At 38.9% G+C, this 24,022-nt stretch overlaps 1 protein-coding gene across 2 annotated transcripts in view; it reads left to right on the top strand.

Annotated features, from left to right (window-relative positions):
* tkfc (triokinase/FMN cyclase) overlaps positions 1 to 24,022 on the top strand; it is a 75,748-nt gene that overhangs the window by 43,442 nt on the left and 8,284 nt on the right. For both annotated transcript variants that reach the window (XM_060838790.1, XM_060838791.1), the window contains 6 exons: positions 2,114 to 2,198; positions 3,238 to 3,327; positions 9,023 to 9,139; positions 11,848 to 11,967; positions 20,314 to 20,451; positions 22,700 to 22,806. In XM_060838790.1, the coding sequence (XP_060694773.1) occupies positions 2,114 to 2,198; positions 3,238 to 3,327; positions 9,023 to 9,139; positions 11,848 to 11,967; positions 20,314 to 20,451; positions 22,700 to 22,806 (657 nt within the window). The remainder of the gene's footprint in view (positions 1 to 2,113; positions 2,199 to 3,237; positions 3,328 to 9,022; positions 9,140 to 11,847; positions 11,968 to 20,313; positions 20,452 to 22,699; positions 22,807 to 24,022) is intronic.

The raw sequence follows: 24,022 nt of genomic DNA, 5'->3' as shown, positions 1-24,022 counted from the left end.
TAAGAATAAGCGATCTCACTTTTAATACAATGTTGGGGTTTGTTTGTGTGTGCACCTCTCTTCCCCAGAAGGTGATTGACAGGTGCTTACATTTATTTAAGGCTGAGTTAGATAGATTTTTTTACTTAAAGCGCAATCAAGAGTTATTGGGTACAGAAAGGAAAGTGGAGCTGGGCCCATTTTGTGTTTGAGTATACTTGAATGGCCAAGTAGCCAAATTGTATCCCTTTGTTTCTGTGTTCACTATTTTAGCACTTTGCTCAGATAATATTATATACAGGAACTGAGTAAAAATACTTATGTGCATCCTGATAACAATTACCCCTACTTCTCCACCACCAGTTTTACTTTGATAACTATTTCCATGCTGTTGGATGGGCTGTCTCACTGTAAAATTTGGATGTGTTGCTGTTTCTATCAGTTGAACATTTGAGATGTAAAACCTTTGGCACGATGTTTCCATTGATAGAGACTAGTACCCGAGCCTTAGGTGGGGGAAAAGCTTTTAGAATGGAGATAAGGAAAAGCTTCTTCAGCCAGACTGTGGTGAATCTATGGAATTTATTGCCACAGAAGGCTGTGGAGGCCAAGTCATTGAGTATATTTAAAACTGCCATAGATAGGTTCTAGAGTATCAAGCGCAGCAGGTCAGACAGCGTCCAAGGAGCTGGAGAATCGACGTTTCAGGCATGAGCAAGAAGGGTTCATGCCCGAAACGTCGATTCTCCTGCTCCTTGGATGCTGCCTGACTTGCTGTGCTTTTCCAGCAACACATTTTCAGCTCTGATCTCCAGCATCTGCAGTCCTCACTTTCTTCTTGAGTATCAAGGGTTAGAACATAGAACAATACAGCGCAGAACAGGCCCTATCCCAGCATTATCCATGTGTTTATCCAAGGATTGTTTAAATCTCCCACGTGTGGCTGACTTAACTACATTGGCAGGCAGGGCATTCCACTCCCTTACTACTCTCTTAGTAAAGAACCTGCCTTGACATCTGTCAATTTGTAGCTATGCCCCCTTGTATGAGCTGATGTCATCATCCTAGGGGAAAGGCTTTCACTCTCTACCCTATCTAGTCCTCTGATCGCCTTGTATCTTAGCTTTCTTCTTTCCAAAGAGAACAGACCCAAGTTTGTCAGCCTTCCCTCACAAGATCTTCCCTCCAGACCAGGCAACATCCTGGTAAATCTCCGCTGTACCTTTTCCAATGCTTCCACATTCTTCTTGTACAAGTCACGGGAAGAAAACAGGAGAGTGAGCTTGAGAAACTTATCAGCCATGACTGAATAGTGGTGCAGACTCGATGGGCTGAATGGCCTAATATTTGCTTCTATGCCTTATAGTCTTATGGTCTCACCTATTCTGCGGTTTGGTACTTTGTCACTGTAATGACAGCTGCTGATATCTCATTCAAATCCTTTAATTATACAGCTGTTTTCTGTACGTATGCTTTTGTCAGTTGTGCATTTGAGAAATTCAATGCTGTTCTCAACGCCTGCACGCTCCACAAACTGCAGCAATGGTCAAAATTAGCTCCCTATGCGTATCTTATCCTGCACTAAATCCTACTTACCAAATCCTTTCTTACTGACCTAAATTGAAAATCTATGTTCTCACCATTTTTTTTCTGTGTTATTAGCCAATTTTATATGGACAACTTGCTTCAGCTTTATATTTCAGCTTTGATCCTCTGAATCTGATCTTAGCGCACTGATTTTTTTAATACCCCATCATTGATGGGTAGATCTTCAGCTGTCTTAATCTTATTGCATCTCTCCACTTCTGTTTAATTATCCCAGAATTTATCATGCCACCCTTCCTCCATAGATTAGTGCTTGTCTCCTGTGATTTCTCACTTCAGATGTAAGATGGAATTATATAAATATTATTTATTGTTGGTATTTGTTCTGGGACGAGGAATTCTGCATTATTAATGTGGCCTCATCAAAATGGCGGTCAAATTGAAGTAAGCAATACTGTACCTATATTAAGCCATTCCTGGAATGGTACTTTATCACTGTGATGATAGTTGATGATATCTCATTCAAATCCTATAACTCTGCAGCTAGCTGTTGGTTCACCATCTTTTGCATTATGTTTTCTTCCCCCAGATGATGTCAGCTAATGAAGTAGTACAAAAAATGATTGATCACATGACAGATCCCTCTAATGAGTCTCATTTGAATCTAGAAGCTGGTGAGTACAAAATTGGGTGTAGGTGGCTTCTACTCCTCCATTAGTCTCATGTACTGGAGAAGTATCTGCATAGTACGCCCAGAAACTATTCTGCATCAAACTAACAATGGTCTCTCTAATATTGCTCATACCACTCATGTGCTCATGTGTGGAATCAACCAAAGAGTTTTATGTGCATCTGAAAGAAAATACTAACTCTGATAAGTAAGATTCTGAAGAGCACTTACCTATGTCTCTGTTGTCCTGCCAGCCTCCTTGTTGTCAGTTAAAATGACTGAGCATTGTGTCTGTTATCATTGTACAACAGTGCTGAAGTATGACATTATTTCCAGGGACTCATAAGTTAGTTATCTTAAAATATTAAATCTAGCAAGAAAGGAAAAGATGAAGTATATAAGTTCATTACATGTGCCAGTTTGAGGGATGGGTTGTGAAAAATATAGATCTCTTCATGAGGAAGGTATTGAAATATATCATTCAGTGCATAAGTATTTTCTTGGAAGAACTGAGGAAGGCTAGAATCCTTTCAATTTAAATATTCTTCCCATATTCACCATTCTTGTGATGTTGAATACTTGAAGGCCAAATTTCCATCTGAAAATTGGAGATAATTATAATAGTTTTACTGATTTACTTGCAACTGTGATTATGTTTTGTAGCATTTTTTCTAAATAGCATACCTTACATTCTTTGTTGAATGCTAGAGATGTAAGTTTTCTAGTTGTCCAGGACATGCATCTCTTCTGAAGCAATTAAGTTGCACTCAAGCTGAACTTTGAGAGTATATTGGGATGTAGAGACTGTAAATAGAGTTAGTATTTAATGATTGAATATGAAGTTGGAAACAACACTGTTAATATCTCAGTTCTGAAGCATGCAGTTGCAGTCTCAGTCATTTAGTGGGGTATACAGTAAATTCTTTGGTTTCACTGATTGGATCATTGTAGAAGATTCTTACTGTGTTTCCTTACCTCATATTTCAGCTGGAGAAGTTAGTTACTAATTTTGTTTACTGTGTTTGATTTTACTGTGCCTCTAGGTGATCATATTGTGTTGATTGTGAACAACCTTGGAGGGCTGTCCTGCCTGGAACTGAATATTGTGGCCAAATCTGCAGTCAAATATCTGGGTAAGTTTTAATATTTTTGTCCTAGACTCATGACTAAGATGTGAGCATGTGGAGTTGGGTGACTTGTAACACTATAGTTAACAAACTAGCTACAAAAAGGGAAATAAACATGTAGGGTTAAAGATAGTTAATTATGGAAGATTGAAAGGTGGTATTCCATTACTGAGATCAGTGTGGATATCATTGACGCTCAATTATTTATATAAACGATTTGGACTTTTGTAATGTTATGTCAACACCACTTCGGAAAGTTTTAATCAAAGAATCACTGATGATGCATCCGGTTTGATAATGCTATGTTTTGTTTAGTCACTGTCATTAGATGCCTCTGTTTTGTACTGTTGAAACAGATGCAATCCTGGCACTTACTACTTTGTAGGTAAATAACTGAGCTTCCGTAAAGAAGCTTATATTGTTGCTGTTTCGCTGGAGGGCTATAAATTGCATCTGAGTTATTGTGTCCTGAATCTCCATAGGATAAAGTGCATCACCAGCTTGAAGCATTAATTGGATTTGACAGCTTTGCCTAAGATCCTTTTCAGAGGATGCCAACTGAAGTTTCATTATATATGACTGCAACTTGCTTTTACAAATTACTATTAATGTTGTAAAATATGCCAAGGTATTATGTGTGTGAGAGAGAGAAGTTTTCAGATAACTCTAATTTAGGGGCAGAATAAATTAAGTAATTTGAAGAAAGAGGTTGCACAGTGACATAAATAGCATTGGTGAGTCGGCAGTTGTATGATTGGAGCTTGATATCAGCTTTGAAGTCATTCAGTTTGGTTGGAAGAAAGATCAAATAGAATATTTTCCATACGGTAAGAACAAGGAGCTGTGAAGGACCAATGGTGGCAGTCTTCATAATTCACTCAAAGTTAATGTCAAACATAGTCAAAAAACTAATGGACTTATGGTCTTTATCTTGAGGGTTGGCATTTAGAAGTAAGGAAGCAGTTCTTCATTCGTGCAGAACCCTTTTCACATATCAGCTGGAGTACTATGTTCAGATTTAGGAGCCATATCTTCAGAAATATGCAATAATAATTTGTATTTATAGATAATTAAATATCTCAAGGCTCCCTAGAGAACAATCTGAAACAAAATTTCAGACTGTGAGATATTGTGTTTTAAGCTATCTTTACAAGCTCACTCACCAGCTTGCTATATTTATTAATACTAGGTTCCTGTTATTTCATTTATAATCGTTTACTAACCTGCTATTTACTATAACATGTTCATTCATTCATAAAACTGTGGTTTTGTAGTGTTTTAAAACAGCCCTTTAAAACCCAACGTTAAAAATCACACAACACCAGGTTATAGTCCAACAGGTTCAATTGGAAGCACTTGCTTTTGGAGTGCTGCTCCTTCATCAGGTGGTTGTGGAATACACAATTGTAAGACACAGAATTTATAGCAAGAGTTTACAGTGTGATGTAACTGAAATTATACATTGAAAATACCTTGATTGTTTAAGTCTCTCATCTGTTAGAATGACCATGTTGGTTTCAATTCTTTCATAAGTAAATCACAAAACTGTTTTTAAAAGTTACATTCTCAGGTTAACTTTAACAACTGGTGTCAGCCCAGATAATATGTTGAAGGTGTTAGCCCCTGTGCCGTGTTGTCTGTGCCATAATGTTTCGACTAATTCTAATCTAAAAAATGAGTTAACAGAGTCTTACATAGATTCCTGCAGTTTTTGAGCAAAGTACAATGTAACTCAGAAAGTACAAATTCATCCCACAAACGTGTGTGTGTGTCTATCTGTCTGTGTCTGGGTTGAGGGGTTGTGAGTGTGAGAGAGAGAGAGAGTGTATATATGTGTGTGAGTGTAAAGGGATCTGAGTCTTTGAGAGGGTGCATATGTGAGTGTGGGAGTGTGTGTGTATCTTGGGTAGGGAATTGTGAGTGTCTTTGAGAGACTGTATATATGTGTGTGTGTGTGAGTGTAAAGGGGTCTAAGTCTGTGAGAAGGTGCATATGTGAGTGTGGGAGTGTGTGTGTCTGTAGGAGTGTGTATGAGTGTCTGTGTACGTGTCTGTGTATAGGTGTGTCTGTGTGTGTCTGTGTGTCTGTGTATGTGTGTATAGTGCAATGGTGGTCACCTGTAGTGTGACATGAACCCAAGGTCCTAGTTGACGCCCTCCCTATGGGTACCAAAGTTAGCTATCAGCCTCTGCTCGACCACTTTTCGCAGCTGCCTGTCCTGAAGTCCACCTTGGAGGATGGTCACCCAAAGATTCGAGGTTGAATGTCCTGGACCGCTGAAGTGTTCTCCAACTAGGGGGGAACACTCCTGTCTGTTGATTATTCATACCATTCGTCCGTTGTCATAGCCTCTTCTTGGTATCACCAATGTACCATTCCTCAGGGCGTCCTTGCTTGCAGCATATGAGATAGACAATGTTGGCTGAGTCACATGAATACCTGCCATGTACATGGTGGAGGTGCCCCACGTATAATAATGGCATCCATGTCCACACTCTGATATGTCTTGACAGGATAAAACCCATTCTGTATTTTCACACCTTATCAGCCTTTGCTATCAGCAATGTTTAGGCCTAGCTTCCTTTGAATAGGTGCCAGTATCGTAAACAATACCACCCCCATCATGTCTTCAGGAAACATTATAATATTAATCAGCCCTTACCAACCATATCCTGGACCTGAATAGATTACAAAACACTGAACACTTTCCCCAATTAGTATGTACCTGTTAAATATCTTTTAACTGGGTCATTATCCCTTTAAGAAGCTAACTGACAAAACAGAGCTTCCATGAAATTGCATGAATGAATGAAACTCTTACAGTCAAATAATAAACAAATCTCACAGCCCAGCTGTGGTAATCAGTTTAATATCTTTTATTCTTTTATTAAATACAGCTAAAATTTCTAACTTATTTACAGCATATAGGCCTACTATTTTTACTAACATTTACTAACTTAAAAGACAAAAGGACTAACACCCCTTAATTTGGAGATGCCGGTGCAACACCTCTTAATTATGCAAGCAGACCGAACAGACACTCTTAATCCAGTCAGCAGTAGCAGCCAACACTTTGCACATGTTTTAACCCATCTCCAGTCTTCCAGGACGAGAAGCCCTTCAAACCTTTGTGTGCTATAGACAAAACAATGTAATACTATAGTAATGGAATTTTAATATATATAAGAAATGTGTATAAAGGTGCTCTTGTAAGAACAATATTTTGGGATTCTATTGCTGCCTCAAACTTGTGCTGTGCTACTGAATAAGAGAGGCTATTTTCACTACTCACTGATTCTGGTTGTATTTTGAACATGATCCCACAAGACCAAGGAAATTAAAATAAATATTAAGGGAGACAGGGCTTATTTGAAAAGATATATTTTAAAGAGCACTGTAAAAAATAAATGATATAAAGAGAGACAAAGAGGTTTAGGGAAGAAATTTCAGAACTTAAGGCTGTGAAGGTAAAGTGGTTAGTGACCGTGTTATTAAAATTAAGTATACCCAAAAGGCTAGAATTTGAGGAACACAGACTTCTTGGATAGCTGTAGGGCTTGAAGAAATTACATGGGATGAGAATGAAGGTGAGAATTTTAAAATCAAATCTTTGCAAAACTGGAAACTGATATAAGCAAGCACATGGATGATGACTGAAGGAGAACTGTCATAAATTAAGACACAAGCAACAGAACTTTGGATGAAGCCATGTTTACAGTGGGTGAAATCTGGGAGACTGACCAAAAATGGATTGAAATGATCTAAAAGTAATATGACCAACTTGAGGGTTTCAGCAGCATCTTGACCTTGAAACAGGTACAAAGTGGATAACCGAAATAATAATGATCTTCAAAGAGTTTTCAAAGGACTAAATAAAATGGGAAATCTTCATTTTTTTTGCAACAATTTTAATTTTTAAAAAATTAACCTAATTTTCTTATATTATTACATATCTCTGGAATAGGTGTGACTTGAACCTAGGCCTAGTCCAGGGGCAGGGACCACCACTGCACCTCAGGAGGGCCCTACAACCATTATTATTATTACATTGAATTTATAAAGTGCAGTTGTGAACTAATCAAGGATGAAAGGATTTGAGGGTACGACAGAAAAATGTGTTCCTGGTGGAGGAGTTCAGAACAACAGGCAAATTCTTAAAATTAAACCTTGGCCATTTAGGGATGAGATGAAGAAGCATTATTTCATTTCAAAATGTAGTCAAATCTGGACCTTTCTTCTCCTAAAAGTCTGTGAATAATGCAATATTGAAAATTTTAAGAACTGTGATTGATTTCGGTAGAACAGGGCATTAAGCAATATGGGATAATGGCAAATAAGCCATGATCTAATTGATGAGAGAATAAGCTTTAGAATACCCACCCTTGATCTTGTATCATTTTGGAGCTCATCATCAATCAGTTTTTTGTCCAAACATGTTGTGGCACACCATCAACAGAGTGTGCAAGCTGATGTTGTGCAGTTCCTACATTAGAGATAACCAGAACTGGTATTAAGCAGTAAACTGGCATTTTTGTTTTGCACTTTTATTTTCTACTTTTATTCAGAGAAGACAACATAAAATGCACTACACAGTTGAATTGCTAGTTTTATTTTCGTATTTTAGAATTAGAATTAGAATCCCTACAGTGTGGAAACAGGCCCTTTGTCCCAACAAGTCTACCAGTGGGAACAAAAATCTATCCAAGTTCCTCAGGGTCATATCTAAACGACAATTGAGAAAAAGAAGGCACAGTGGTTATGCTGCAATTGAAATTCTAAATTTCTTCATCTAAGTTAGTAAAATTCAGACCTTTTTTTCTCCTACCATGATTTTTATGGTTGTCAGCCATATAATGAGATATCTCGAATTACAAATTAGGCAACAGGACATCACTTCTTAAACAGTACTGTAACAAATGACCTAACCTGCAAATATTGTGCTCATTTAAGGGTTCGTGGCTCCATTTAGATATGACTTAAATAGGATAGAGTATTGTTGAGTTTGGGAAATTTGACATCACAAAGAAAGATAATTGGCTATGATAAGCAAAAGTTAAGGTATAGAACGCTGAGTCTCATGTAAACTTCCTCTTTCTCTGTTCCTCTGTCTCATTCTGCCTTTCAGGCATTCTCATTTTCACACAACTATCACACTCCTTATTGTGAATTCCTTTGCTTCTGCATTCTCACTTATTCTCACTCATGTGTTGTCACTTCCACTCATACCTTCTCAAAGATGCTTTGTGCACATTTGGTCTGTAATGTTTGTGGTTCACTCACCTTTCTTTTTGTCTTGTATTCTTTCTACATAACAGTCTGATTTCCTTGTTTCTGTGCAGTTTGCTCTCCTTGTGCCAGATTCAAATCAAGATGCACAAATTAAATGTTCGTGGTCTATCCTGTAATGGTATCTTGACCCATGGAGTGAAAGTAGGAAAAGTTCAGTCTGCATTGATACAAATACTGGTCTCACGAAGATAACTTCCCTGCTCCTCATTTAAATTTCACCTGTACTATCTCCTTTTTTTAATGGATGTGAATGTAAGTTTAATAATTCCTGTTTTCAAAGTATGCCAGAAATTCAAGTGTGAACTTGAAGCTGTTTAATGATTTGATTTCTTTAAATATTGTACACATTGAAAAAAAGCTATGCATTTCTGTGATAATGATGATAATTGTATTTTCTGCACATCCTTTTCAGAGCATAAAGAGGTCATTATTGAAAGGGCATACATTGGATCGCTAATGACAGCTTTGGAAATGGGAGGAGCTTCTCTGACTTTGATGATTGTAAATAGTGAACAACTGAAACTCCTGGGTGAGAACTATGACAGAACATACAACTTTTACTTTTTTAACTAGCTCAAGACACTGAATTGGTAGCCCAGAGAAGGAGTTTAGTACATTGATACAATGTTCGGTGGAGTAAGAAGATTGCATATTTTCAGGCACTACATTAGGTTCCTGAACCAAATCTATTTCTGATAGCTATCAGTTGAAGACAAATAAACTCTGCAATCTCTGCTCACCCAGAGCATGTGTAATTTCTAGGTTCTTAGATTCCAGGACCCTGCTCTGAAAACTTAAATCTGGTGGTCTCTGATATTCCAGAGGAGGTTGACCTCATGTAGCATCCTGGGGATAGGTCACTTTAATACTCACCTTACTTTGCAGACACCATATATCAACTCTGAGATATACTGCAACTGAGATTCCAATGCTTCACTGGATTGAAACCATACTCAGTAATATCATGTGGATCAGGTCCCTTACCCAGGCAGCGTTCACAGTGCTATAATTCTGTGGGTAACTGGGAGACTGGGGTCTCCTTTGATGATATTTTTATGACAGCAGTATGCAATGTGCAGCACATATGTAATAAAAGCAATGCTGCCATAAGAAATTTGATAGCACATAGAGCATTAAGGCCTGAACTTCTCTATAGTACCCATGCAGAAATATTTTTGCATCACACATGGCATGATTTGTGGTGGTTTGCTGTATGCCACACAATCTTGCTATCATGACAATGTAACAGGGTGATATGCCAGCAAGTAATGGAACAGGAGAAGGAGGAGGCACTCAAAACAATCATCTTTTGGTTGAGCTGTCTGTGAAAGCCTCATTCAACTACAATACAATAATTGCACTTCCAATTCCCTATTTAGCAATAGTCTGACACCTTAGTGAATAACCATTAGAGGGTGCAGCATGCTTGGGCTGATTATTATGCGAAATGAGTAAGTTTCAACATGCAAGTATGAGTACCAGGTTTTGCTCAAAGCTCTGTGCCAAGTTTGTATCAGTCTCCTCCATACCTCTTGATGTTGCACACAGGCTTTCTGGCAAGCTGTAAATCTCTCAAGAATTTCAGTATGCACATCCATCAGCCTCCTTCAGTAGTTCATTCTAAAAAAGTATTCATCTGATCCATCTGCAGCAGAACTCCAGCAAGATGGCCTCTGAGCTATGCTTGTCCTTTGTTCATTTGAGTGTCTCACCACTTATATACCCACCCCTGAGCTATCCATTAAAGTACAGAAAGTGTCATTACTTAGGCTGGCAGGTAAATGTAGAAGCAAGTGCTGGTGTCTGTCCCTCATCATTGTATTATTAATCAAGCACCATTGCCTGGCCAAGCTAAAGTCATTGGATACTTGAAAGAGGAAATGTACAACAATAGGTTTGGTGTCAGGGGAAGTGAGGGAACTCAGGTGATGCATGCTTTCATGTACCTGTAATTTGTAAATCAGAAAAAAAAATTGAGGATAAGGGCTGTGAGAAGAGCGCTGGGGGAATACTGGAATTTTTGGATGTTTTAATTTTGTTGAACAGGCCAATCCATTGGTAGTGACAGTCCCTACTGCTTGTAGGGGCAAGAAAAGCAACTGTGCCTGTCTCTGTAAATTAGCTTCTACAGCTTCCAGTTATTTATAACCAGACAGGGTTGCATATTTAGCAGTATTTGAGGCAAGAGGCTGTTAATGGAACATTGATCTTAAACACTCGTGTGAGATCACTGAACTATTTGTTGCACGTCCTGGTCGTTTTGCTTGCATCCTGGTGTTGATTGTATGGCAATCAGCTCTTATCCTTTCATAAAGTTTGCTGAAAGACCTCCTAGATCCTTAAGGATAGGTCACTTCAATTTTCCCCTTTATGTGCTCCTCCAAGGCATCGAGTGCAACATCAGAGAACCTTGGAGTATGTCTCTGTCATGCTATAATTCCTTTCTCTTCAGATTATTTTCCATAAACAATTCCATCCATTATTTATCATAACCTTTAGGAGATCCAAGTTGATATTGAAGAAGTGCAGGTTACTTTTAAGTGATTCTAGCCTTGCTCAAATCTGTATTCCTGTTGAGACAAACAGCGCTCAATGTGATGACCATTGGCTGCAAGCAGCAATTATCCCAACTGGAAACATTTGTGCAATTGACCACCTGTATTGGAAGCAACAGGCATGATTTGATCATGCCTTGTAATCCATGCATTGAGTTTCAGCTGCTATTGCATTTGGCCCTCTTCCTTCATAGAATTTCTCCTCATATCCCTATTCTCTTGAAGACACTGACTCATTTGGTGTGGTGTAGTATTTGTTGGTGTCTCTGTTGTGTTTCGAAACTGCGTAACAAATGTCCTTGAGCCACTCAACTGAGGCAATGGTGGAGCTGTGGGATGTTCCTATAGCTTAATCTAAGCTTTCATCACTAGTTATCTTCACGTGTGCCTTTGACAAGGTAAGTGGAGCAGAGTTTTGATGTGTTTCTGCAGCATGTCTATGACACTTAGATTGAAATCAATTAACAGCAGATGCCAAAGATGATATGCAGGACTTCTTGGCCTGTATGGTTTATAACCAAAACGACTACACACATCAAAATATTGCCAAGTAAGCAGGAAGTCAACTTTTGGGGACTAGATTACCTTATAAATTTATAGTATTGATGGATAATATAAGGTATACGTTATTCCCGTGTGTCAATTTTCTGCAACAAGATTCTCCTCTTTATTTTTCTTACAGATTCACGTACCTCAGCCCCTGGTTGGCCTAATGCAGGCAGACATCGTCTGGTACGAAGATGTAAGATTCTGAGTGCCCCCTCCTTGGAACCTGAGAGCTCACTCACAGCCGCTGAGTCAGGTAGAAGCTGCTCACATAGTTTACATGGTCTGTGAATCTGTTCCTGTTGAATGAAATGTAGCAGTACCACATGGAGGACAGTATAGATTGCAAGATAATATTGAATAGACAACAAAGGAGATAATAGAATAAGACCAAAAGTGAATACAATCAGTAATAGAATAAAAACCTGGAAAAGAGAGAGAGGGAGGAAGGATGATAAAAATTGTGAGAAGCAAGCAAAACCATGATACTCTTGTGCTTTTTTATGCCATGCAAGATTGGTAACACTTAAGCTCTTTTGTTTTCTCTGTAGTGATGTTAAAAAAAACTTCTAAAATAATGTTGTAACTTGCTTCTCTGTTTTATATGACTGTTTGCATTTATCCATGGAATTGAATTTAGCAGTATGGTGTAGCTCAGTGGTAGCACTCTCACCTCTGACTTAGAAGCTTATGAATTTGATGTTATAATTTTGTGGTCACTTAAGCCATTATTCAAGTTGTGATGCATTATTGATTGTATCTTTTGTTCTGCCATCTGCCTGTGTAGGGGATCTAAATGGTACAAAGAAGGCTAACAAATTAGTGTCCAGCTTAATATTATGCAGTATTCTTTTGTCTGACATTATCCAGTGGTTTATTTTATTGTCTGTTCAGGCGATTTTAACATGCACAAATTAACAAACCTAATGAACATTTTTGAGGATGTTACTAGCAGTATCGAAAAGGGGGAATCCAGTGATGTGATGTTTTTGGGTTTTCAGAAAGCTTTTGGTGAAGTCCCACACTGGAGATTAGGAAGGAAGATTAAAGCTCATAGGATTTATCCTGTCATGGATAACTTGACAGGCAGAAAAGACTGAGTAGGAATAAATGGGTCCTTTTCAGGTTGGTAGGCTGTGATCAGTGGAGTAGCACAATATTTGAGCCTCTGCTGTTCGCAATCTCTATCAATGATTTCAATGTGAGGCCTGATTGTAATATTGTCAGGTTTGAAGATGATGTTAAATTTGGTAGGAATGTGAGCAGTGAGGAAAATGCAAAGAGGGTTCTAGGGGATTTTGGCAGGCTGAGTGAGTGGGCAAGAGTGTGACAGATGGAATATAATGTGGAGAGCTGTGGTTTGGCGGAGGGAAGAATGTGCACAGTAATACTTAAATAGTGAGAGATTGGAAAGTGTTGATGTCAAAAGGAACCCTTGGAGCCCTTGTTTATAAATTACTGATAGTTAGCATGCAGGTGCAGCAGGCTATTCAGAAGACAAACAATATGTTAGCCTTTATTACAAGAAGATTTGAGTACAGGAACAAAGCAGTCTTAGTTTAATTGTGTAGAACACTGGTGGGATTACTCCAGGAGTATTGCATGCATTTCTGAATGACTGTTCTAAGGAACGATATTCCTGCTATAGAGGGAGTGCAGCAGAGATTCACCAGACTGATTCCTGGGATAACGGGACTGTCTTATGAGGAAAGATTGAGGAGACTGGACTTATAATCTCTGGACTTTAGAAGAATGAGATAGGATCTTGGAGAAACTTATAAAATTCTCAAAGGGACAAACATAATTCATGTACAAAGCATGTTTCAGTTTACTGTCAATTATAGAACCATATTCTGATAATAAAAGGCAAGCCAAATTCAGAAGACTGCATGCAGTGAGTAGCTACATGGAAGAGAGACAATCGACAAGCATCCCTTTAGGTTCATCTCTGGACACTCAATGGCCCCTCCACCTCTCTCACCCACTAACCTCAAAGGAGTTTAGAGCCAGGTACTATTGCAATGCCCCATATAACCTTTCCAATCATGTTAGTATCCTGATCTCATGTAAGATTTCAAGAAACTGTCCATTTGACCTTGGAATCAAGTGGCTGCCTCAGGTAGGAAAACTACCATTGCACCACAAGATACTCAAATACAGATTTTTTAAAGAAATTAACTTATTTGGACATTTCTAAACACATTCACAGTCATCATATCTTAACGTGGACATAAATCTTATCTAGTAGCTCAGTTATATTTTGAAAGTATCAGGAAAGAAACATAATCATTCCACAAGACTCTTTCAGTGGATGATAATGATAAAATTATTATAGTAACCTGTTCAGACATCTTATCACAAACTTGCAGTGCAGGTGGGACATGAACCCAGATCTTCTGGGCCAGAGATAGGGACATTGCCACATTGATCTTCAGCTTAACTGTGACAGGAAGATAGATATGTGGGATTGTGTAATCACTGGTTCATGATTGCAGAAGTAGCCTTTAGGATGCCTCATGTCCCAGACCTGAAGTCCACACACTCATCCCACTTTGGTGCCGCTTTGCCAATATCATAACTTATTGTGCAGTTGATTTTTAGATCTATTGATACAGTTTAATCCTTGCATTCTTCCTTCCTACATTTCAGTTGAGCCCTTAACATGACCATCAGTGTCCTCAATTTACTCTGGAGGTCCTGACTATTGATGTCCTAATGTTCTTGCTAACCCTTCTCATATCATGGCCAGCATGACGATGACTTGACTTCAAGATCTTGTAGTCTCCACCCAACTATCTACAATTGTCGAGGAGAAAGTGAGGTCTGCAGATGCTGGAGTATCAGAGCTGAAAATGTGTTGCTGGAAAAGCGCAGCAGGTCAGGCAGCATCCAAGGATCAGGAAATTCGACGTTTCGGGCATAAGCCCTTCATCAGGAATGCTTCATTAGGGCTTATGCCCGAAACGTCGAATTTCCTGATCCTTGGATGCTGCCTGACCTGCTGCGCTTTTCCAGCAACACATTTTCAGCTATCTACAATTGTCCCCCATGATCATGACTATTCTCTCAGCCAGCAAATACAAACAGATCAATGCCGAGACTCAAACTTCCTATCGTCTTTTTGCCATGAACTAACCCGAAACTCTAATTATACAACCTATACCCCTGATCATTAACTGTGTCACTAACATTGAGCAGCCTCTGCATACACTATTATTCACTGTAGTTTTGACACTGCCATGTCCACATTACTCTCACTACATTGGAAAACAGCGAGCCATAATCCTGTTGTCTTACTGCTCATGAATTCACCCAGCAATTGTCCTCCTGTTTGTCCTACTTCTAATTCAATATGCGAATTTTCCCCTTCTTAGATAATCAAGAATAATGGCAAACATGAAAATGTTGCAAGGATCAAAAAATCAAAATTAATCTAGGTCACTCATGTCAGTCAACTTGCAAATTCAGTACAGGGGATGGGCAACAGTCTGTCATGGCTATACTGCAAGGTCTGTCTGGAAGAAGGGGCCACATTGTGAATGTGAAAACTGTGTACTTAGTGAGACTGGAGTATCAAAGTTGCCAGGTTAGTTTGGTTTATGTAGTTAAGTTTCTGAAGCGTTGAGTATCTCAATTGGGCAAAAGTTAATTAAGAAGGCAAAGTTCATTTTAGTGAGTGGAGTAATTAATGAAGCGCAAATACTGTGTTTAGGCTTATTGCCACTTAATGATAAGAAAATGGATCTCACCACTTAAGGACGAGCAGCTTACTTGCAAAAGTTCAACTCTGATTAATTTTGATTTTTTGATCCTTGCCTGAGTTCATTTTCATGTTTGTCATTATTCCTGACTCTAAGAAGGGGAAAATTCGCACATTGAATCAGAAGTAGGACAAACAGGAGGACAATTGCTGGGTGATTTCATGCGCAGTAAGACAACAGGATTATGGCTCGCTGTTCTCCAATGTAGTGAGAGTAATGCGGACATGGCAGTGTCAAAACTACAGTGAATAATAGTGTATGCAGAGGCTGCTGTATGTTATTGACACAGTTAATGATCTCTGTAATCTAATATACCCATTTTGTTGTCCAAAAGTAACAAGATAGCACTAATGTCACAAATGAAAATAGTCATCATGCTAAATCACTATGCATTGTAAATGTACCATTACTTGATTCAGTTAGTACTCACTGCTGGTCACAGAAATAACAGATTGTCTATTTAAACATGGATCTTTGTGCACATTTTCAACTCCAGTTTGACCGCAAAGCTAGTGGTCTGAGACGAATGACATTCCTGTGCTCCAGGGCACCACTGAGTGAGCTTATAATGATGCACATATCAATAAGAGCATAAGAAATAGAAGCAAGATTAGTCTGTGTTCTAGTGCACCACTGAGTGAGCTAATAATGATGTACCTATCAATAAAAGCATAAGAAATAGAAGCAAGATGAGACAACACAGTTCTTTGAATGCGTTTCTCCATTCAATGTCATAGAGTCATAGAGATGTACAGCATGGAAACAGACCCTTCAGTCTAAATTTTTCATGCCGACCAGATATCCCAACACGATCTAGTCTTACCTGCCAGCACCCAGCCCATATCCCTCCAAACACTTCCACTTCATATACCCACTCAGATGCCTTTTAAGTGTTGCAATCATACTAGCTTCCATCACTCCCTCTGGAAGCTCATTCCATACACGTACCATCTCTGCGTGAAAACGTTGCCCCTCAGGTCTCCTTTATATCTTTCCCCTCTCACCCTAAACCTATGCCCTCTAGTTCTGGACTACCCCCACCCCAGGGAAGAGACTTTGTCTATTCATCCTATCCATGCCCCACATGATTTTACAAACCTATTTAAGGTAACTCCTCAGCCTCTGACGCTCCAGTGAAAACAGCCCTAGCCTATTCAATCTCTCCCTATAGCTCAAATCCTCCAACCCTGACATCATTCTTGTAGATCTTTTCTGAACCCTTTCAAGTTTCACAATATCCTTTTGATAGGAAGGAGACCAGATTTGCACGCAATATTCCAAAAGTGGCCTAACCAATATCTTGTATAGCTGCAACATGACCTCCCAACTCCTGTGCTCAATACTCTGACCAATAAAGGAAAGCATACCAAACGCTTTCTTCAGTATCCTATCTACCAGCAACTCCACTTTCAAGGAGCTATGAGACTGCACACAAAGGTCTCTTTGTTCAGCATCACTTCCGAGGACCATTAAGTGTATGAGTCTTGCTAAGATTTGCTTTTCCAAAATGTAGCACCTCACATTTATCTAAATTAAACTCCATCTGCCACTTCTCAGCCCATTGGTCCATCTGATCACGATCCTGTTGTAATCTGAGATAACCTTCTTCGCTGACCATTACTCCTCCAATTTTGGTGTCATCTGAAAACTTACTAACTCTACCTCTTATGCTCGCATCCAAACCATTTGTATATATAATGAAAAGCAGAGGACCCAACACCGATCCTTGTGGCACTCCACTGGGTCACAGGCCTCCAGACTGAAAAACAACCCTCCACTACCACCCTTAGTCTTCTACCTTTGAGCCAGTTCCGTATCTAAATGGCTAGGTCTCCCTGTATTCCATGAAATCTAACCTTGCTATCCAGTCACACATGGGAACCTTATCGAAAGTCTTATTGAAGTCTATATGGATCACATCCACCGCTCTGCCCTCATCAATCCTCTTCGTTATTTCTTCAAAAAACTCAATCAAGTTTGTGAGACATGATTTTCCTTGCACAAAGCCATGTTGACTATCCCTAATCAATCCTTGCCTTTTCAAATCCATGTACATCCTGTCTCTCAGGATTCCCTCCAACAACTTGCCTGCCACCGATATCAGGCTCACCGATCTATAGTTCCTTGGCTTTTCCGTACTACCTTTCTTAAATAGTGGCACCACGTTAGCCAACCTCCAGTCTTCCAGCACCTCACCATTGACTATTGATGATACAAATATCTCAGCAAGGGGCCCAACAATCATTTCTCTAACTTCCACAGAGTTCTAGGGTACACCTGATCAGGTCCTGAGGATTTCTCCACTTTTATGCATTTCATGACATCCAGCACTTCCTCCTCAGTAATATGGGCATTTTTCAAGATATCACCATCTCCCTACATTCTATACCTTCCATGTCCTTTTCCACACTAAATACTGATGCAAAATACTTGTTTAATATCTGTCCCATCTCCTGCGGTTCCACACAATGGCCACCTTGCTGATCTTTGAGAGGCCCTATTCTCTCCCTAGTTACCCTTTTGGCCTTAAATGTATTTGTAAAAACCCTTTGGTTTCTCTTTAACTCTATTTGTCAAAGATGTCTCATGTCCCCTTTTTGCCCTTCTGATATCCCTGTTAAGTATACTTCTACTGTCTTGAAGCTCTTCTGAGGATTCAATTGATCTATCTTCTCTATACCTGACATATTCTTCCTTCTTTTCTTAACCACACCCTCAATTTCTTTCATCATCCAGCATTCCCTACGCCTGCCAGCCTTTCCTTTCATCGTAACGGAAATATACTGCCTCTGGACTCTTGTTATCTCATTTCTGAAGGCTTCCTATTTTCCAGCCATCCCTTTACCTGTGAATATCTGCCCCAATCCGCTTTTGAAAGTTCTTGCCTAGTACCATCAAAATTAGCCTTCCTCCAATTTAGAACTTCAACTTTTAGTCTTGGTCTATCCTTTTCCATCACTATTTTAAAAGTAATAGAATTATGGCCCCCAAAGTGCTCCCCCACTGACACCTCAGTCACCTGCCCTGCCTTATTTCCAAGAGTAAGTCAAGTTTTGCATCTTCTCTAGTAGGTACATCTACATACTGAATCAGAAAATTCCTCCCTATCTAAACCCTTAACACTATGGCAGTCCCAGTCTATGTTTGGAAAGTTAAAATCCCCCTACCATAACCACCCTCTTATTCTTACAGATTACCCAGATCTCCTTACAAATCTGTTTTTTCAATTTCCCCCTGACTATTAGGGGGTCTATAATAAATCCCAATAATGTGATCATCCCTTTTTTATTTCTAAGTTCCACCCAAATAGCTTCCCTGGATGTATGCCACTCCCCCTCCTCTCTTGCCTCCCTTTCTGTCCTTCCTGTAGGTAGCTTGGAAGCTTGGAACATTAAGCTGCCAGTCCTGTCCATCGCTGAGCCACTTTTCTGTAATTGCTATCCCATGTTCCTAACCATGCCCTGAGTTCATCTGCCTTCCCTGTTAGGCCTCTTGTAATGAAATAAATGCAGTTCAATCCTATCTTGTTCTCTGCTTTGTCCCTGCCTGCCCTGACTGTTTGACTCGCTTCTTTTCTCCATTGTACCGTGATCCTGGCTAAATTCCACATACCCACTTACTCCTCAGATTGTTTAATTTTCCATGAATCAAAGATCCATTTACTTCACCTTATAAAAATTTTGTTCTCCTCCACCAATGTTCTGCAGCAGCACTTTACCACATTGAAGAAAGCATTGCAGCAACTCACCAAGTCTTATTTAACAATAGCTTCAAAACGCACAACCCCACAAAGTCAAAGATGTTGCAACAAATGCAGGGAAATACACCCAACATCCCGTTTAAGTTACATGCCAACTGACCTGGAGTTACATTGATCATCCCTTACTTGATGGATCAATGACTTGGATGTCCCTATCTAACAGCAGTGTGGATGTTGCGACTTTGACAGCTATCTTCTTGGGGCTAATTAAGGAACAGCAACCATTTTTAACCTTACTGGAGTTACTCACGTCCAATGAAAGATTAAAAATAATGGACTCTGCCAGATTTCATGATTTGTGTATGTATACTTCAGGTCTCTCTTTTCCAGCATCAACATTAGAAGTGCATCTTGAATTGCCATTCCTAACTCTTCTCTGCATTTAATTTCAACTGCAGCATGTTCATCCATTCCACCAACCTGCCTATGTATTCTTGAAGTCTAACACTATCCTTTACACAGTTCACAAAGCTTCCAGGTTTTGGGTGATTTGATTTTAAAATTGTACCCTGAACAACAAAATCTACACACCAAAAGAAGTCAATGGATCTGGAAATGATCATTTGGGAAGCAAATTGTATACCTTCTTCCAATTTGAAAAATAAGTGCTGACCTCTGCCTTATATTCAGACAGCTTTACGTCCTTGCTACCACCCTGCTTCAAATTTGCTCACAAATGTGTTATGTGGCACTTTAGTAAATGCGTTTGGGTATCTATGGGGTATATAGACTCTGAGTATACCATATCAACTACTTTATCCTCAATGATGTTCTCCGTTACTTCAGTAAAAACTCATTTGTTAGTTAAACACAATTTGCCTTTAACAAATCCAATCTGCCTTTCACTAGTTAATTGGTATTTATTCAAACAGTTAATTTTGTTTTATGTTCTCACCTCTGAAAGATTTTCTCCTGCAAGGCTAAACTGACTGTCCTTTACACTTTGGTATGAGCCTTACCCTTATTCAAAAAAAGAAATTGGAGCATTGTATCGAAAATTTTGTAGTGTTGTACAGATAGAAAGTTGCAATGAGCAAGATTTGAAACCCAGGCCTTTCATGTAATTTCAACTGCTTCACAGATCCTTTTGTGCAAAAGGCACAATTAGTCTTAGATAAGATCTCCAACACTTTGCTTCAGATGGAAGAAGAACTGAATGAACTGGATAGAGAAGCAGGAGATGGTGATTGTGGTGTTACGCATGCAAGGGCAGCCAATGGTAAGTTCTGAAAAATTGTTACTCTGAGAATAAACATTGATAAAATTTTCACTGTACTAGGAATGTGAGATTGGAACATGAACAGTGTGTACATTGACTAATGGCTCTGACAGATACAGAAACATTTTTGTATGGTAAACTAATTCAGTTCCTCTCTTAATGATACAAAGCACCCTTTGAGTGATTAATATTGATTTCACATCAACACTGCAGAGCACTCAATGCTATTAAATTGATATGAGAATGAGGAATTACATTTATATTGTTATGGACGTGGCCAGATGCCTCTAGACATTTCAAGAAGGTAGCCCAGACCCTAACTTTGCTAGTTATTTTAAGCAGGTATAAAGTGCATATTTCAGGAGAGAATCAGCTGGTCAAACCACTTAGTTTTAAACAAAACAGAATTTATTTACAATATTACTGAATGAACCACAAACAACAGGAATACTGAATAGCTTAACCATTCCAAAAACTCAACAGATCATCCCAACTTAATGATGCTGTTCCCAAATACTTGCAACAATCCCCATAAACACCTCTTGGCACAAAAGGTAAAGTCAAACACAAGTTCTTATAGGATAGATGTCAGAGAGAGAGAGAAAGAGAGAGAGAGAATACCAGCCTCGACCTGCTTCTTTGGATCCAGCAGCCAAATCTTCACACTACTATTAAAAAGAACCAAGCCAGAGAAAAGCTGAGCTGGGAGAAATGACTACAGCCCTTTCATTGTACAAGTGTTTTTTTAAACCTTGAAAGCCTTCTGCCTGAGGCAGTCTCTATTAGTTATTATCAACTTGGCCCTAAAACTCTTCACCACCAGACTTTTGGGAGTCTGTGTCATTTACAACTTCTCTGAAAAAGAAAGGCCAAGGACTGCACAACCTTGCTAAAGGAGCAGCTTTGTCACAATATCCAACCATCCGTGATTTGGAGATGCCGGTGTTGGACTGGAGTGTACAAGTTAAAAATCACACAACACCAGGTTATAGTCCAACGGGTTTAATTGGAAGCACACTAGCTTTTGGAACGACGCTCCTTCATCAGGTGATAGTGATGAACAACCTGATGAACAACCATCCGGAGAGTTCTTACAATCTGTATTGTGGACTGTACACAATGTATTTAATCTACTCATACCTTTCTTTTCACAAATGTTTAGAATTATAACCTTATATATAATTTTTAAGCATTCCCATCATTTTCTCGCTCATCCAGCTCTTTATGAAAAGTTTTATTTCTCTTTTGTTAAATAGACTTCAATAGGAATTGAGTATTGTCCAATACTTCATCCAAACATCCATTGTTTATTCGAAAGTTTGCAGTCTCCCTGTTTATCTATGCTTCAGGATATTGAGCAGTGAATTTAACAAGTGAGCCATCAATGCTTTTTGTAAAGGTTTGATCAGTGTATCAATGACTTCTTCCAAGGCATCTTATTTAAGATTATGAATCAAGCAGCAATGTGTAATTTCTCACACAGTCACTTAATTGTCTGTCTATCCTTCTATACAATATATTGGACCATGAAAATTACTTAAGGAATTGTGCTCCTTGCAGAGATATCAGCGAATGTCTTGTGGATTAAAAAATTGACATACGAAGGTTTGTTCAGGTCTAGAGCTCTCTTCCAATAATAGCAGTTGGTGCTAGTCACTGTTCGTTTTAACTCTGAAATAGATTGTTCTTTTGTTAAGCAAAAGTATTAAGGGATATGGGCCAAAGGCAGGCATATGGAGTTAGGCCACAGATCAGCAAGATTTCATTCCATGGCCAAACTTGCCCAAGAAACTGAATGACCTACACCTGCTCATATCCAAGATTGAGTTTCCAATGTGCAGTTCGAGCAGGCAAGATTGCATTTGGGATTCTGAATAATTGATTTTATCATTTACAAATCTATCGAGCCTGAAGCAGTATGATGCACTAATCAGACTTCAATTCACCACACTTTTTAACATTAAACTCCAAAAGGAGTGGTAAAAATTGGAAGGATGCTCAAAAGGGCAGATATGTAACCTCAGTTTTAAATAGGATCAGTAGCAGAAAACATTAAGAAAAGAGACAGAAAATGTCAGTGTTAACATGAAAATAATTTATGTCTGAGTCTTAAATTGAGGAGTCTAAGCATATATATATATTCATGGGTTAATCATTAAAGGGTGTAGGGTATATCCATTTCACATTGAAGAGTTGAATTTTGTTTGTAAAATTTCCTGATTTCTAAGAATCTTTCTTTTTCACTCAGCTATTAGGAACTTGTTGACATCTAACGCAGTTCCTGGCAGTGGCCATCAGCTCCTTTTATGTCTAGGTCGAATAGTGCGTGACCATATGGGAGGGTCGTCAGGAGCAGTAAGTCTAAATAATAACTCTATTTCTAACCAACATTTAGAGCAAAATTTGGCACTTGGTACTAGAAAAATCTAACCTGGCCATTACTGACCCATCTGTCTGCACTCAGTCATCAACTAAGTGTTAGGAGTTGCCATTGATAATTGGCCGGAATTTATTGAAAAAGGGATGAAGTATAACGTCATGTGAAATTTTACAGCATTTGTACAGGACGTTAGTGAAACACCTAAAGTATTTTGTACAGTTTTAGTCTCTCAAGAGAATGATCATTGTTTGATTATGGGAGGAGTGAAACTCTAATGAGGAGCAATTGGGGTAGTGTAGATGAATGAGAGTTAAGCTTCTCATTGGCTTGGCAAAATATGTGCTGAACACACAAGAATCTAGAAATAGACCACACAGTTTAAGAGGGAAGGGTTTCCCATTTCCTCTTAAATTACCTCTGTCATGATGTCACATGACTTTGAAATTCCTTTCTTTGCATAGTTATTAGATATATTAAAGGCTGAGTTAGACAGATGTTTGTTCTGCAAGCGAATCCGTAGCTTAGGATATGTGGTGTACGCACATGTGTATGCATGCGTCAGCTTGATATAGCCGAATAACCTACTTCTGCTCCTATTCCGTACAATCTTAGAAACTCATCTCAACACTCCTATCTCAACTTCTCCACTACAGCAAAGTCATCAGACTCTCATCCAACATCCAGTACTGCTTGTGGAGAAATTTCCTTCGGTTAAATATTAGGAAGATGAAACTTTTTTTTCAGTTACTCCTCCAAACTCCACTCTCTAGCTACTGACTCCATTCCTTTACCAGGCAACGGTTAAAGTTAAATCAGTCTGTTTGCAACTTGGTGTCATATTTGACTCTGAAATGAACTATTGTCCTCATATATGTGTCATTGCTAACTTGATGCCTATGTTAGCAATATGACCAAACTGTGCCCCTGTCTTAGCCCATCATCTGCTGAAACTCTCATTCATTCCTTTCTTGAGACTTGACTATTCCGAGCACTTCCAGCTGGTTTCCTCTTCTGTGAACATGAATTTAAATCACTTATAACTCTGCTGTTATTGTCTGAACTCAGACCAGGTATTGTTCACCTACACTCCTTGCCACAACAATAGTGTGCCTACTCGTGAGCCATAAAATTCAAGTTTACATTCCATTTGCCACACTTGCCAGAACATGCCTGAACAGATTATTTAAAAGC

This window comes from Hemiscyllium ocellatum, chromosome 18 (assembly GCF_020745735.1).
Source record: "Hemiscyllium ocellatum isolate sHemOce1 chromosome 18, sHemOce1.pat.X.cur, whole genome shotgun sequence".
Classification (NCBI taxonomy): Eukaryota; Metazoa; Chordata; class Chondrichthyes; order Orectolobiformes; family Hemiscylliidae; genus Hemiscyllium; species Hemiscyllium ocellatum.
Note: the sequence above shows the minus strand (reverse complement) of the source record. Positions and strands in the feature narration are given on the sequence as shown.